This window comes from Pollicipes pollicipes, unplaced genomic scaffold (genome assembly GCF_011947565.3).
Source record: "Pollicipes pollicipes isolate AB1234 unplaced genomic scaffold, Ppol_2.1 Scaffold_7261;HRSCAF=8764_pilon_pilon_pilon, whole genome shotgun sequence".
NCBI classification, from domain to species: domain Eukaryota; kingdom Metazoa; phylum Arthropoda; class Thecostraca; order Pollicipedomorpha; family Pollicipedidae; genus Pollicipes; species Pollicipes pollicipes.
Genome location: NW_023597054.1, coordinates 48,147,820 through 48,164,870, shown reverse-complemented (window position 1 = coordinate 48,164,870; position 17,051 = coordinate 48,147,820). Strand labels below are relative to the sequence as shown.

Below are 17,051 nucleotides of genomic sequence, written 5' to 3'. Positions count from 1 at the left end.
CCCCCCCGATGGGAGGGTCAGGCGAGAACAAAACGGCCAAAGGAAGGCTTGGTATCACTCGGTGGTCTATCGCAGCCACTGGTCTGTGATGTCAGTCGACCTGGCACCGTTCTTTCCCATTTGGTCCTCCAATCCCACGGCGAAACAGAGCCTGCTTTACGTCCAGTAACGGTTCAAGCTGCACTTGCACACTGCCAGCGTCCGTCGCGCAGTCCCAATCCATGTTTGTGTTTACTGGCCGCGGTTTGTTTAAAACATGTGATGTCATATATGTACGTAACGTACACAAATTCCACGAATTAGTCGTTATCTGTATAAAGAACCATACAACAAATGGTAACAACTGCTAATAAGCGCCTTCAACCACTGCTGGTTAGAGGAACATCTCTTCTAACTTACGAAGCGTCTTTCTCATAGCTTTCCGTTCATTCCATTGCTTCACCGTGCTGATGTTTCAAACTCGTGCAACCAAAAGAGTTGCGGCCGTGACGTGAGCGCGAGCTGGTCGGCTCGTCCGGCGCCCGGCTGTCACGTTCCCTCCGGTCCTGAGCGAGGCACTGCTCACGCGACGCGCCCCTCCGGTCCTGAGCGAGGCACTGCTCACGCGGGCGCGCTCCCTCCGGTCCTGAGCGAGGCACTGCTCAACGCGGCTCGCCCCTCCGGTCCTGAGCGAGGCACTGCTCACGCGACGCGCTCCCTCCGGTCCTGAGCGAGGCACTGCTCACGCCGACGCGCTCCCTCCGGTCCTGAGCGAGGCACTGCTCACGCGACGCGCTCCCTCCGGCGCGCTCCCTCCGGTCCCCAAGCGAGGTACTGTCACGCGGCGCTCTCCTCCTATCCCCAGCGAGGTCCTTTTCAGCGCGCGCTCCCTCCTGTCCCCAGAGAGACACCACTTGCGCTGCGCGCTCCCTCGTATCCCCGCGATACACTGTTAAAGCTGCGCGTTCCCTGCTTTCCCCAGCGAGAACTTGCTCACGCTCTCTCTTGTTCGCACGACACACTGTTTACGCGGTGCGCTCCATCTTGTCCCCAACGACACACTGTTTCACGCGGCGCGCTTCCTCTCGCCCCAGCGACACACTGCTTCGGGCCAGGTGCACCATCCGAAGCGCTTCCAGGGCGAGAACCCGGATGGTCTGTGCCGACACCGGGACGTGGTGGAGTTCTGTGCAAGGTCAGTGGAGCCTCGACGCTACCGAGGCCCTCGTGCCAAGGGCAGGCGGAGCACGACGCCCAGGCGGCGGGGTCGCCATGCACGCACCGTGTCCGACTGCACAGTCTCAACAAGGCGCGAGCCTCGCGCCGCTAGAAACGTACCCCGAAGCCATCGCCATCGCAATCGGAGCCCGGACAACGAAGCCAGCCGTCAGTTAATTGCATTCCGCGCCGGCATTTCTGCTGGCAGCGTCCGTAATTAGCACAGAATAGGGTGAATCTAATTCATTTTCAATTGGCCGTCTCAGAGGCGGCTAAACGGCGCGGACACAAAAGGCGGGCGTGTGCGTTGCGGTTAGTGTTTGGTCTATTGTGTATGTGTGCCGTTCTGGATGACAGGACATCGCGCATTCAGCAGGTTCAATTGCGTGTCCGCTCCCCAACCAAATTGGTCTCTCCGCCCCGGACTGTCCCTGTAATGGATGCTTGATTCAAGGAATTGGCCAGACTTACATCCATGCAAAACAGTGAAAGAGACAAGCCTTACGGCATCACGCTTTGTCTTCAACAATTTCGTTTCCATTTTGCATTGGTTTCATGAATTGCGCTGGACTGCCGAGTCCGTCGAGCGAACGAATTAGCCTTAACTGGTGAAGGGTGCTCTGGAAGAAATGGGCCTTCCACACAATGCTATTCGAATGCCTGAGTTGATGGTGGATGTTACGCGAGATATGCTGATGAGATGATCGTTTGAGGGACCACACACACACACCACACACCACACACACACACACACACACACCACCACACACACACACACACACCACACACACCACGCACACACACCACACACACACACACACACACATACCACACACACACCACACACAAACACACACACCAACGCACGCACGCGCGCGCACGCGTACGCACGCACGCACGCACGCACTCACGCACGCACCCACACACGCACCACACGCACACACACGCAGACGAACACGCAAATGATATGCACGGAAATAACTGGCAAATGTGTGGTCGGCGGTGGCTGAGTCGCGACGTTAGTTTGAGATGGCCCGGTAATGTAATATGAGATCCTGGAGTTGATGCTCACTTTGGTGAAGTGTAGTCAGGTGGGCAGTCGGAAATCGCCGGAGAGACACCCTCGGCCCAATCACACGGTGCGCGCATACATATATACAAGGAATGAAATAGGGGAGCGTGGAGCTGCTACTCCACAGTTATAGCAGACTCAAGATCCTGGGTTACGCATGGCCTCTTCCTGCCAGGTGGTGCAGGACCTTTGAGTGGTCAGGGAATCTGCAGGTGGTCAACAGTCCACCGATACGACCAAGGAACCTCAAGAAAGTCAGAAGTTCACAAGACGATAGGAAATGTTCGGATTCCATGGTATTGAAACTATCAGGAGCCCATGGATGGCGGGAGCCACAGGCGTTACCTCATATACTTTGGGGGGGGGGAGGATGCCCATGCTGACATGAGCCCTCCTTCCTTCACCTTCCCCAATGCATGTGAACAAAAATGGATTATCAGGCCAAATAAATGCAGAATATTTATCTGAAATGTTGGTACCTGAGTAGATCGATACTAAGGTATGCCCATTTTGAACCACATAGTAACCTGTTGGTACCTAACGTGTTGTCATGCCAGCTCCCTTATTTGTCGGACCAGCCTGTACACGTTGGTGGGTTTTTCACAAGATAACACAGGAGATCACAACAAAAATCAAATGGACTATATTACATGGCAGCTTTTGAAAGTTCAGCGTGGCGCAGATATAAGTTAACCAAGGTTTACCCAAAAGTGGCAAGTTTATTTTTTGAACAGCCGTTACTCTAGTGACATTCAAATGTCAATGCAGTGGCAAAATACAAACAGCGACAGTGGTAGTTTGATTGACAGTGGATAAGAGATTTCACATCCTTCAAATTGCGACCACAAAAATGCCAAGAGATGGGGGCCCGGGTAGTCCAGGATGCGCAGCAGCTGAGTATGATGCCGATGGTGGATTGCTCTCTCTCTCCTCTCTCTCTCTCTCTCTCTCTCTCTCTCTCTCTCTCTCTCTCTCTCCTCTCTCTCTCTCTCTCTCTTCTCTCTCGCTCTCTCTCTCCTCTCTCTCTCTCTCTCTCTCTCTCTCTCTTCTCTCTCTCTCTCTCTCTCTCCTCTCCTCTCTCTCTCTCTCTCTCTCTCTCTCTCTCTCTCTCTCTCTCTCTCTCTCTTCTCTCTCTCTCTCTCTCTCTCTCTCTCTCTCTCTCTCTCTCTCTCTCCTCTCTCTCTCTTCTCCTCTCTCTCTCCCTCTCTCCTTCATCTCTCTCTATCTCTCTCTCTCTCTCTTCTCTCTCTCTCCTCTCTCTCACTCCTCTCTCTTCTCTCTCTCTTCTCTCTCTCTCTCTCTCTCTCTCTCTGTCTCTACTCTCTCTCCTCTCTTCTTCTCTCTCTCTCTCCTCTCTCTCTTCTCTCTCTTCATCTCATCACTCTCTCTCTCTACTCTCTCTCTCTCTCTCTCCCTCTCTCTCTCGGGCGATCTTGTCGACGGGTACAAGTTTCACCGCAACTCTGAACGCGCCCTTGAGCTTTTGCAGGCTCCCTGGCTTGCCCACGTGGACGTGGTCCTTGATATTACAGCATAGGGTCCAGGGTGAAAGGGTGGGTGCGTGAGAAGCCACAGCACGACAGCCTTAAGCTGATGTGCATTCCACGAAAATGCTCGACCGACAAGTCCAGCGAAGCCCGCGCTGTGTGCGGTGTCGCCCCATCCTGCTGAAGTCTCTTCCCTTCCGATCGATCCCGTGAGGTCAGCTCAGGGCCGCTAAGAAGGGTATCAGAGCGGTTGTGACGCAGCGCTCTGGAGCGGTGCTGACAGGACCCCCGTTCCCGTCCTCAAAGAATCATCTTCTGTGGAGGCGCGATGTCACGAGTGTGAGATCACTGATGACGGCCATTGTGTTTCAGTTATTTTCTCAGTGAAAGGTCATTCGAATGCCGCCGCAGTCTTCACTGTGAGGAAATACACCTGTTGCTGACGAGCAACCTTGAATTAACTCTTGCATTGGCCGCCGTATATCACCGTATCTTCACATAGACACAGTCTGTTGTTTCCCTTTCTTCGACTCCCTCGTAAATCTGATTTTGCCGTATTATTAACCGTGTGGCGCAATCAGGACACCTCGCCCAGTGCCCCGGGTATCCGTTCCTCGGAAAAGGAAGGATTTTAGCACGATTGCGCTCACACGGCTGGGGGTCAGACGGTACACACCACTCTCCACATTTGTGATGGAAGGACTGCTTCCTGGAATACCTTGGGGTGTGCTGAATAACGATGTGTTGTGATCGGGTCGACGGTGAGTTTTCTTAAAGATTTAGTTCAGGCATTTCCATCGGATGTGTTTCTTGGATAAGCGCCCACGCTAAGCACTGTCGGTTGCGTCAGTCATGGCCCCACCATCCGATCTTAAGATTCCGGGTGAACGGCAGAGCTTGCGGCGAAAACGTGAAGTGCCGCAATGCTTGGCATGGCCCACCCCACCCTCTGACCTCACCTGAGGGGCACCGCGGCCGCTGCCGACGGCCGCAGACCACCGCAGTCGGGGGTCAATAGCGAGCGCCTAAAGCGACTCGAACCCAACCCACTACGGGTGGATGAATCAGAAGACAGACAATCTAAGCCTCTGACCAACTGAGGCAGCGGGGCGGTAAAGTACGAGTGAGGCTGCGACGGTTTAAAGTATGTTTCCATGGCATACCTTCCACCGTGTTGTATTACAAAAAAGTAGGATGATGTCAAGTAATGGGATCAACACATTCTGTGCAGTTCGCTCTGGGTTGAATGAAATATTCGGCTGCGGTGTTGATCGATTTTTGCGGGGAAAGCTGACCATATCACACTGCTGCCAGCCGTCGAGTTTTTCAACGCATGCAGTGCTGTCTTGATAACGTCGTGTAGCCACTACCTCCAGGTAAACTGAGGGCTGACTATTTCAACATGTGAACCCTCAGCCAATGACGCCGAAACACGAAGGGCTCAAGATCTTCCTCGTTTTTATCAAATTCCAACACATATTAAAGCGTTGATGAAGCTATTTCGTTAACATTGGCCGCTCTGGTGACCGGTCCTATCAGCAACCTTGGCCTGCTCTGTCCTCCCGGCCACCGACATGACTAATGAGAAGGTCGTGCATGTTCAGGCCCACTCTTACGTACAGGTCATCCTGGCAGTGTACATGACAATTTGTTCATAGACTCACGTCCGCGCCTTTTTGCGTTCCGGGCACCAGTGACGAAAGAGATACGACACCCATTTTGTTAGTTACAACCGGTCAGCTCGCTAATGTATTTTTTCCGTAAATCATATTCCATTTTAAGCTTGCCACAAAATCCAGGCCCACATTGGCTTGGAGTGGGCTTTTCACATCGAGGACGCAAAGTCAAGTGGCCGAAATCCAGAAAGAAATTAGGTTTGGGGTTAGATTTTGTCAGCTTTATCACCTCAGTCCTCTCCCTCCACCGACTTAAAAATGTGAAACACCTGGAAGAGTCCCTTCTCTTCGTTCTGCCACTACATCGAAGGAAGACATGGACCGCTTGAGAACGTTATCACTCTCGCATCTCTCTGTGAGTCTTGGCGTCCTGGCGGAGGGCGACACGAACCGTTCTAGAAGTCGTTACAGTCACACCTCTCTCAGAATCCCGCACTGTGATGCTGGGCGACACAGACCATTTGAGAGAGTTTCCTCGTCTCTCTCAGAGTCCTTCCACCGTGATGAAGGGCGCGGAGACCTGACGAAGTTCACAGCTCTCGTGTGGGTTCCCTCGCCGTGGAGGGTGACACAGATCATCTGAGAAACTTCTTACATCTCCCACAGGGCCCCGCCACTGTTGCGCCGCGGGATATTGACCACTTGTGGAAGTTCTCTGGCCGTTTCTTCTTCGCCCGGAAGTTCCCGTCCAACATCAGCGATCCAACCAGGGCGAAGTATCGCGCCACATTTGCCAGACCGTACTACGAGAGCATTCAGCACGTCTTCCCACCCTGGCTGCCGACGTGAGTACGGTGTCGTGAGCACAGACACCCGCACAAACATGTGTACGCCCATCAAGAGATCGCTTGTGCTTGAGCCGATTGTCTAACTGTACAGTACGCTTTGGATCCCTCATGAACTGCTATATGAAATTCATTTGATTTGATCATAGCATCCTGGCATTCTTACCATATTACTGCAGCTTTGTACTGGTAATCAATTGGGCATTTGCTATCGCTACAGTTTGTATCCTAAGAAGACGTAAAGTTATTTATAAATTGAGGTAAACTATAGGTTGGACAACAACAATGATGCATATGAAGAACATGATGGGATCGACGAATGGAGGCCAGAATGCTGTTGTCGGAGTTTGGATGCATCAGTGTTAAAATTCGGGGTTTCTGAACTAGGTGCAGTCGCAGCTAGGTCATTAAGACCACAATTTCATTTATTCGTGAATGCTGGTTTCAGGTACATTGCCAAAATCAGCTTGCAGTGGCTTGAAATAAGTGATGCATCTCAAGATGACATTATCACCAATCCTATGCAGGTATTTATGGAGTTCAACTTAGAGGTTGCTGGGGTTCTTACAAGGCTGTTTTTCGCCAAGCGTGCCTTACACCCTGTTCTGTCAAGCGAGATTCGTTCTAGTTTCACCAACGGTGAATGCATGACAAAGAACGCCTGAACTTTTCCCGTAACAAGTGTTGTTCAACCCGCTACGTCACATACGACGCTGGCCACCAGTCCCTGGAGTGGCCTGCGTGCCGCCCCACTGTGAAATGTGTTCTTAGAACGGGGCAAGACGCACGCGGTCACGGTCCTGATAGGGTACGTCAGAGACTGCTTTGGCCGTATATCTATATATCATGCATATGATTCAAGCGCCATGGCGCAACCGGGATTTGAACCTTGACCCCGAAGTGGCAGTCCAATGCGCTAACCACTCGGCCATTACACTTACATCATAATATGACGTCATATGTCAGACATTCACTACTTTATGTATGTAAGAAAGACTTTGAGCTCCTGGTTTTCAGCATTGTGAGCTGTGAGTTCTTTTTCTGAAAATAATCGATTTTCAGCATATCAAGAAGTGCAGGCTTAACGTCATGATTTAGATAGCATTGCCTTTTTTGATGACACTCAATATTGCCAATGCTTCCCTGATAAGGTCATTTGTCTAGTGCTTCACGGTATATTGAAAGTTGACCTTTGCCAGAATGAGAACTACCGTCTCATGATTACGTCTGGTTATTACTGTTTGCTGGCAAATTGGCAGATACGTGCGGTTGTAGGTCAGCAACAGACAAATATAGACATCGCACTCGCCTTTTGCCGCGCATCCCGAATAATGCGTCACCATTAGCCATCACTCGCACGCGTATTCCAGGTGTACCCAAGACTAGAGCCAATATCTGACTGTTGCGAGATCCTGCACAGGAGAGAAAATCAAGCGGTCTTCTCTTACGCGTATATCTTAGACTTCTCAACGGTAAGGGCGCAATACGATGACTATTCCAATCACCGTACAACTATCGCTCATTCAACCTTGACATGCCGTTTATTCTGTGTAGCGTTATCACGGTTAGCTCTGGCATATCAATTAATTAAACACCAGCTCACTGCAAGGAAGTCACAATCAATTCTTTCACCATCCGTCTCAAAACTGGAGAATTCTGGGATCCCAGTTTTGCATCGTCCTGCATTTGCGTTCCGTCAAGATGATCCCTGGAAAAGATGTCCTCAGGCATCTTTTTCCAAAAGCGATCCCCAGTAGCCCGACACGGTTTGAGACAACGCCTCGTACCGTTCCTGACACGGCCTCTGGCCGCGGTGAGCGCCTGGTACCGGTCCTGACACCGCCTCTGATCGCAGACACGCGCCTGGTACCGGTCCTGACACCGCCTCTGATCGCAGACACGCGCCTGGTACCGGTCCTGACACCGCCTCTGATCGCAGACACCGCCTGGTACCGGTCCTGACACCGCGTCTGATCGCAGACACGCGCCTGGTACCGGTCCTGAACACCGCTCTGATCGCAGACACGCGCCTGGTACCGGTCCTGACACTGCCCCTGACTGCGGCAGGTGCCTAGCACCAGCCGGTACCGCCCCGGCTGCGGCGGGCGCCTGGTACCAGTCCTGATACCGCCTCTGGCCGCGGTGGGCGCCTGGTGCGGGTCCTGACACGCCTCTGGCCGCGGTGGGCGCCTGGTCCTGATCACTGACACTGCCTCTGGCCGCAGGCGGGCGCCTGGTACCGGTCCCGTGTGCGCGTGACTCCACCGGTGCGCTGCTACCCGGCGGCCACCTGCGCAGCGTGCGAGCCACCACGACCCGCCACCCGACCGGCGCCACTTCGGCGCGCGCCTGAACGCGCCCATACCCCACCTACCAGCCGGCGCGGCTCGCTGCTGGTCGAGCTTTGGTTCCACGCGCCCGAACGCTGGACGGCGCCCGCGTACGAGGCGTGCGACCGCCAGCCGCACCGGGGGCGCTGGTGTTCCCCCGGCTGAACGTGACGACGCGTACCTCTGACCCGGTCCGACTGCGGGTGCAGCTCTGGGAGGGTCACACGCTCAGTGAGGTGGGGTCACACGCTCACGCGCTCACGCAGGGTGGTCGGAGAGGCAAGGTGACCCGGGGGATTAGAACCGGAGATGGGACGGCTCACGACAGCTCGGAGCAGGCTGGTCATAGTCTGGATGATGGTGATTCACGGGAGGATGCCGACTAGTGCACGCCGTGTCTGCTGGGAGACTCATACGCTGGGGTCAGAACTAGAGGGAGGGAGGGCATCCCTCGGCGACAGATGTTAATGTACCACTGGGAGAGACGCAGTTGTCGGAAAAAATCAGGACTATCGACGTCCAACTCCATCATAACGGCTTCAGTTCTCGTTGTCAGCTGTGACGGACGGACATTTCTGAAGCAGTGAGGGTAATGTTGCTAAAACTGAAGCAACCAGCCGGTGTGTTTAGCCTCGACTTGTGCCGCTCTCCAGCCGGCTCTACGGACGCACATAAAACGGCACAATCCGTATGTCGTACTGTGCGTGCAGATGCTCCACGACCAAGGAGGTGCGGTGGAGCAGTCAGCCCCCGGGCCCCGGCACGCCGCCCTGGGCCCGCTGGGACCTCCACATGAGCACCAACGTCACGCTGCCCTGCGGCCACCTGGGCCCCGGCCATCGGACCCTGCAGGTGTATGACGTAAGCGGTCCTGCGCGCCGGCTCGGCTCAGGGAGGGCGCGGGACGGGGAGAGTTCTGCCGAGCGCTGATGCCGCTGCGGTCGGGGCGAACATCCGGGGTTTGAGCATCACCGCCACCTCCGGCCCGATGGCATGGGGATCACCCGAAAAAACGAACGGGAATTTGGTCGGTAACGTGATATACGCCAGGACAGTTCTGGGACCAAGCATGAAAATTTTAACTGACCTTAACGCTCCGGCTGCTGTGCGTTGCTTATCGAGTTCTTGTTCTGTGGCGCAGTCGCAATTAGGCAAATAACCCAGAGTCAGACCGCAATTACGACTTTCCTGGGACGACTTTTGTCCGGTGGGGTCGCCCCGGCGTCAAAAACGGGACAGGATCACCCTCTGACTCTCTTTCAACGAAATGCTCAGGTTCGACGGATACCACTGACAAAACGACGTTTCAAAAGGACGCTTCAGGGCCAAACTGTGATAGTAAAGCAAAGTGCCCTACATATGCGCGCGCACTGCAAAGTGCACATGCCCCTTCACTGGCCGCCTTCAACAGGACGACGCCGCCGAGCCAGCCTCGTACGAGTTGGAGCTGCTCTTCGTCAGCTGGTACGTGGAGCCGGAGGGCAGCACTGCCGACTTCTGGCAGGTTGAAGATGCCGCGCCGCTGGACGACCTGGAGCTGGCAGAGAGCCCTTTGCAACGGTGAGTTCAAAGCCCGTGCCGTGTTTAGTCTGAGGGAGGCGGGGCGAGCTGCAACTGACAGGGAGACTTTGAAGTCGACGCGTTTTGAGTTGCAGTCAGACGCGGACCCAGCGTCACAGGCGCAGCCGGAGCTGGTGCCGTACCTGGACAGCTCCAGCCGAGCCCAGACCCAGCGTCACTGATGCAGCTGGAGCTGGTGCCGTACCTGGACAGCTCCAGCCAAGCCCGGACCCAGCGTCACTGATGCAGCCGGAGCTGGGGCCGTACATGGACAGCTTCAGCCAGGCCCGGACCCAGCATCACAGGCGCAGCCAGAGCTGGTGCCGTACCTGGACAGCTCCAGCCAAGCCCGGACCCAGCGTCACAGGCGCAGCCGGAGCTGGTGCCGTACCTCGTCTCTGGTGCAGCCTGAGCTGGTGACGAACCTGGACAGCCCAGCCAAGCCCGGACCAGGCGGCACCACCTCCCAGCCAGCTGTCTACAGTGACCAGTGCATGTGCCTGTCGGGATCGGAGTGGAGGTTAAGTTCCGTGCCCTGTCTCCCCCCCCCCCGTCGTCCAGTGACTGAAATCCTTAATTAATGCGTTCATACTCGTGCGCGAGGATTTGTGAGGTGATCTAGAATGTTCTTGGATGCATTTCAATGAGGGGATCTCCTGCATGCGATTACTTTTGCTGTGCGACTGGAAGCTGAAAGTTCGTTTCAAGTTCGGAAGCTCGTTTCAAGTACGACAACCTATTTCCCATTTGGTTGGCGGACCCGCGCCGTCCTCTCCCGGGGTGTTTCATGAATACCGAGGCGTGCCGTGGCCGGCGCCGCGTCTGCCGCAGACCCGGACCTCACCGGCAACCGGACGAGCTGTGAGACAGCGCCGACCGGAAGTGAACTTCCGCTCCAGCTGCCAGACACCGGAAGGCGTCTGCGGTCGGCCCGGAGTCTGCGCCGCCGCGACTCGCCGGGTCTGCGGCACCCGCCCGCCGGAACGTACGATGTCAGCCGCAGAAGGGGGCTCCGCCGGGCCGCGGAGCGAAACCCGTGCCTTAGTGACGGCCTTAGCGAGGTGCGCGTGTGGTGCGTACCGCTCCGCCGGCGCGGTAAGCCATACCTTTGTGCCTTCATCTGCAGTGAGACGGGCGGCGGGAAGCATGTGCCTCAGGACCGCGAGCTCTGTATGTGGTGGTGATGTCTCACTGCCTTTCGTCTAGTAGTCATTGACTGTGTTGTTGCCGAAGATAGGGACCTATTGCCTTCGCAGGTGGATCAGCCGATCCGTCTCGGCTCCCAGTCGTGCAGATCAGGCTGAAGACGCGACACTGGCAGCGACTTTAACACACTCTGAGCACAATAACTCGAGGACTCAGCATGTACGTCCGTCTAGTTTGAGCACTTTCCTATTTGACCGGGCCCACATATTGTGTTCACCTAGCGCGTTTCCTCGTCCATGGACCGGATAGCTGATGCTGATGTCAAAGCAAGACGGCGGGCGGGCCGTGTGGCCGATCTGTTCGCAGGCGTTGCTACTCGAGGACGGGTCAGAACGGGATATCCATATCAGATTGACTGCTGTTCGTAAGCGGACGATGGTGGCATGCACCACGTGGGTCTTGCTGCAGTCAAATATTTTACCATTTAGACTACGCGGATGAAAGAAGACTTGAACCATGCGTGGGCATCATTTGAAAACCTCGGTTCCAAAAACATACGTAAAGTTTATTTCAACAAGACAACGGGACAGTAATATAGCTATTGGCGTGCGCCTCCCACGGGCGGTTAAAATGCGAACACCGGCAGCAAAAGCACTACATCATCGACATCGCTAACATCTGGACCAGGCGCCCAGAAAAGCAGAATACACCTCAGAATAAAAACAACGTAAACGCCATCTGGGCCTCCCGCGCGCCTTACTGCTACGAGCGCTGGGGCGGCGATGCTGCGCCGCCGCCGCATGACTACGCCTTACAATATCAAGTAACGTGTCAATAAATTCTGGCACAGGAAGAACTACAGCTGTGATCCGAAGTAACAACGCTGCCGGGGCCGCCGCCCCGAGCAGCCGGCCGGCGCCGCGCGGGTCACATCCCCCTGTCGCCCGGCCAAAACCGGCTGACGCCAGGCTGACCGAGCCAGGAGTCGGCAGCCGTTCCTCATGGAGTCGCACCACGCGCCGCGCGGCCCGCACCGGCCGTAGACACCAGCCCCACACGCCGCGCTGATCGTCCGTACCTGATGGAAGGGGAGGAGCGTCGCGGGCGGCGCCGCCGACGCCGGCGGCGGGAAGCCCGCGCCGGCGCGCGCCGCACTCGCACCCCTATTGTCACACACACACTGAGCACCCACGCACACGCACGAGCGCGTCGTGCGCGGTGAGCCCCGTCCGCAGCTGCCACGTTCTGTCACCTCAGATTCTCGCTGGCCCGGCGGCCGTCGATGTTTCGTCGCCGGCCCAGGAAGCGGCTCAACAGTCTCCCACGCGGTAATCTCACGATTCGCCTCCGAAGTCGACCTCGGACTCCCCTCCGCGTCGACTCCGGAGTCAACCTCGCGCATCTCCCAGAGTCGGTTTCGTACTCGTCTTCACAGTCACCCCGGCGGACGGCGTCTCTGCCGTGGCCGAAAGTTCGGAGCACCTCGAGCTCCGTCGAGGCCTGCCAGCCGTGTCGCCGGCAGTGCCCCCTCCCGGCCGGCCAGCGCACCTCACAGCCGGCAAGTGCCGGTGACGGTGGCGCGACGGGCCTCGGCGCGCGGCCGACCGGCCGCCTCGGCCAAGGAGAGGGCGCGGGGCCGGCCGGCCGCCGCCACCGCCGCCGCGCTGGCGCCCGCCGCCGGCCGTGTGGCGCGCCACAGCGCGTGCAGCAGGCTCTAGAGGTGGTTGGCGGCGTCGTTGGGGTGAGGCGTCAGGCCCGGTTGCAGCAAGTCGATGCGCTGCTTCTGCTTGCGCTGCTCGCTCATCTATGAAGAGGGAAGGAGCGGGGCGTCAGACGACCGGACCACGGCCGAGGCTGAGAGGGAACGGGCGTCAGACAACCGGACCATAGCCGAGGCTGAGAGGGAACGGGCGTCAGACGACCGGACCATAGCCGAGGCTGAGAGCGAACGGACGTCAGACGGCCGGACCATAGCCGAGGCTGAGAGGGAACGGACGTCGGAAGACCGGACCACAGCCGAGGCTGAGAGGGAACGGACGTCAGACGACCGGACCACGGCCGAGGCTGAAAGGGAACGGACGTCAGACGACCGGACCATAGCCGAGGCTGAGAGGGAACGGGCGTCAGACGACCGGACCATAGCCGAGGCTGAGAGGGAACGGGCGTCAGACGACCGGACCATAGCCGAGGCTGAGAGGGAACGGGCGTCAGACGACCAGACCACGGCCGAGGCTGAGAGGGAACGGACGTCAGACGACCGGACCATAGCCGAGGCTGAGAGGGAACGGGCGTCAGACGACCGGACCAGAGCCGAGGGTGAGAGGGAACGGACGTCAGACGGCCGGACCATAGCCGAGGCTGAGAGGGAACGGGCGTCAGACAACCGGACCACAGCCGAGGCTGAGAGGGAACGGACGTCAGACGACCGGACCACAGCCGAGGCTGAGAGGGAACGGGCGTCAGACGACCGGACCATAGCCGGGGCTGAGAGGGAACCGGCGTCAGACGACCGGACCACAGCCGAGGCTGAGAGGGAACGGGCGTCAGACGACCGGACCATGGCCGAAGCTGAGAGGGAACCGGCGTCAGACGACCGGACCACAGCCGAGACAGCCCCAATCAGCAGTCTGCAGTACCGCTCGGCTTCAATACCGTCCCTCCTCCCCGCCCAAGCCGTCACCGTCGCTGCCGTTCAAGGTCATTAATTTATTCTTCCCAAGTGCCGCCATGCGTTATGATCCTTACCATAGCCTAAGTGCGCGCTTGTGCAGGCATAATGTGAAAACTTTTGCAATCTGAGAGCGGCAGCCACCCCCCACGACCTTCCCCAACTACCGCCACGGTCGCAATCAACAGCGTCGTCGCCGGCTCGTTTGCTCTGTCAACAGCACTCGAACTCGCCGCACGGCACAAGCGCGTCGCCCCGGAGGCCCGGCGCCGCCCGGCCAGTGTGTCTGCGGCGCAGGATCTCCCGGCGCCGCACCGGACGCAGGATCCGACGCTTACCTGGTCACGCAGCTCGGCCAGCTGGTCGGACAGCGTCTTCACCAGGCCCATGGTGGTGTCCAGCTTGTGCTGCAGGCTGCGCAGGTCGTTCTGCTCGCCCTCGGCCTCGCCGGTGGTCAGCGACATGGCGCGCATGCGCGGGAACCAGTCGAGGTTCTTCTCCTGCGGCCGCCGACGGAGTGGCCGGGTCAGTCGCCGCCGGCTTCGGTGGCGGGGCGGACGCAGCACCATCGGACCCCGCCCCTCCCCCCCCCCCCCCCCCGCCTTTCCCACCTCCTCGAGAAACGCGCACTCGTCTGGTTCCAACAATGCCATTCCGATGTCGCTGATGACAGCCTTCCAGGCATTGCCATTATCAGACGGATTCCACGCCACGGCTCGTGTCTATTCCGAGCTTCTGACAACAATCGTCCAGGCGTCAGTGATCAGCCAACCCAGACTGCATGACTGATGACGTCTGGGCGATATCTTCACGCCTTCATCAACGTTACACGGATCAGTTATCCGACAACATTCCTCCCATTGCACTATACACAATCCGCTGCATCCAATACAATCTAGCCATCGTCGCACGTAGCCCATAACAAACGCGGCAACTGCGTGCATACGTTCCGTGACCAAGTCAACGACTCGCCAGCAAAGTGCGCAGTGTCTATACCTGAACCATGTTGTAAACGTAGCTCTCCGGGCCAGTGAACTCGGTCGACACCTTGACCTTGATGAGCACAATAAAGTACAGGTAATGCCACATGTTGTGCTCGTTCTTCACGTGCTCCTCAAAGGTCACCGATTTATTGTCAAAGTCGCTCCGCTGCAGACCTGGAAGGAAAAGACGATGCTCAGCCATCTTTCGAGACAGGTTTCAGGTTCAGCTGGGCACCGGCCATCGTAAAGCAACATACCAAAGCCACGTGGCACAATTAAAGTAGCATACCAAACCCACGTGACACAATTAAAGCAACATACCAAAGCCACATGACACAATTACAGCATGCCTCTTAAAATATGCCTCAAAGAATATGCCCTCGTCATCAAGGTACATCAAACTTCTATTTAAAGCCAGCCAAAACCATGCCCACAATCTCACCAAATCTGTTGGGAAGTCTGGTCTACTTTGCGTCACGATCTCGGACTGCGATCGAACTCCAGAACCAACAAAGGAGCGCTTTGTTCCGACACCGGCAGCGGGTCACCCCGCAGCAGGGCACGGCGGAGCACCCCAGCGGAGCACTTTCCTAAGGATCGGACACTCGCCGAGGTCGACGCCGCCTCTTACATGACACTGCATTACCTAGTTAACAAATGATTGGGCGTCCCTGGAGCGGCTCTTGAACTGGGCTTGCTCGCCGCGCTGTGACTGGACGCCGGTTAGAACGTGCCGGCGGCCAGCAGCAGCGGGTCCACTGATGCTGTCCACGCCGTTAGCCTCCCTCCCCAGGCTGCTAGTGAGCACCGTGGTACGCCTCGTCCTCCCGCTAAACCAACACTCCCCGTGTTGCGCCGAGGTTGCGCGCACTCACCGCAGACGAAGCACGAGTTCTTCAGAATCTCCTCCTTCTGCTGCTTGTCGCTCCTGAGATCGGCGAACGTGTCGATGATGACACCGAAGATAAGGTTCAGCACGATGATGATGACGACGAAGAAGAACAGCAGGTCGTATATCACACGGGCCGTGAACAGCGGGTCCTGGCGGCGAACGGTAGCGTCACTGGTGCCACAACGCCCAGAACCAGCACCAAAATACTTACCATAGTCCGGCACGTCAGGCGAATGTGAGGTAAGGAACGGCACGGATCATGCGGCAAGACGCCGCATGCTCCAGTACATCGCATGGAATGGGTACATGGAGCTTACGTGCTCCAAAGGCGCATATCTCTGGAGCCGTGCGAATCTCACACGCCTTCCTCGAGGCGCACCGGTCCGTCGCCACACCGCAACACGCGCACAGCACGCCACTCAGCCGCCCGCCACGGCGGCTGCCAGCAGCTGACCGTCGGGCGGGCCGGACGCCGTGCGGCCGCACCTTGCTGCTAGGCGCGCGCAGCACGTCCCCGATGCCGCCGCCATTGCGCAGGCCTTGGTTCAGCGTGGTGACGATGCACATCATGAGCGTGTCACAGGCGCGCTCGCGCTGCTCCTCGTCGGCCGGCACGTCCGGCGGCACCGCCGCTGCCGAGGCGGAGCGGCGTCAGAGGGCGGAGGGTCAGCAGAGACCGACGTCAGCGGGTCGGGGATCAGCAGAGGCCGGCGTCAGTGGGCCGAGGGTCAGCAAAGACCGGCGTCAGTGGGACGGGGGTCAGCAAAGCCCGCGTCAGCGGGCTGAGGGTCAGCAAAGACCGGCGTCAGCGGGCCGAGGGTCAGCAAAGACCGGCGTCAGCGGGTCGGGGATCAGCAGAGGCTGGCGTCAGCGGGTCGGGGATCAGCAGAGGCCGGCGTCAGCGGGTCGCGGATCAGCAAAGACCGGCGTCAGCAGGTCGGGGGTCAGCAAAGGCCGGCGTTAGCAGGACGGGGATCAGCAGAGCGGGTGTCAGCACAGGTGGGCGCCAGCAGAAGAGTGTCAGCGGAAGTGAGGGGTGGGATGAGGTGGGGGCGGCGCAGGACGAAATGGACAGCTCCAGATCACAGCACGATCAGACAGCTCGCAGGCTATCATCATTCATGAATCCGGTCTCCAGTCTGCGGACTGAGACAGGCATAAGCCGGCTGCCGATTTCATGATGAATTCGCTGCAAATGAGGCCATTCGAAAACATATTACGGGCCATCATGAGATTCCGCATCGATTATGTAGGC

The 17,051-nt window shown here is 57.5% G+C and overlaps 2 protein-coding genes across 2 annotated transcripts in view; one reads left to right on the top strand and one right to left on the bottom strand.

Annotated features, from left to right (window-relative positions):
- LOC119111561 (uncharacterized) overlaps positions 1–8,712 on the top strand; it is a 33,769-nt gene extending 25,057 nt beyond the window's left edge. The window contains exons 13-17 of the mRNA XM_037235372.1: positions 6,039–6,217; positions 6,666–6,744; positions 7,588–7,689; positions 8,443–8,516; positions 8,595–8,712. Coding sequence (XP_037091267.1) covers positions 6,039–6,217; positions 6,666–6,744; positions 7,588–7,689; positions 8,443–8,516; positions 8,595–8,712 — 552 coding nt within the window. The remainder of the gene's footprint in view (positions 1–6,038; positions 6,218–6,665; positions 6,745–7,587; positions 7,690–8,442; positions 8,517–8,594) is intronic.
- A 4,255-nt stretch (positions 8,713–12,967) lies between these two features.
- Positions 12,968–16,363, bottom strand: LOC119111560 (inositol 1,4,5-trisphosphate receptor type 2-like). The gene is made up of 5 exons (XM_037235371.1): positions 16,283–16,363; positions 15,780–15,945; positions 14,918–15,078; positions 14,260–14,421; positions 12,968–13,057 (listed from the first exon to the last, which is right to left on the bottom strand). Exons 1-5 carry the CDS (start codon positions 16,361–16,363, stop codon positions 12,968–12,970), a joined length of 660 nt encoding a protein of 219 aa, XP_037091266.1.
- Positions 16,364–17,051: the final 688 nt, after the last annotated feature.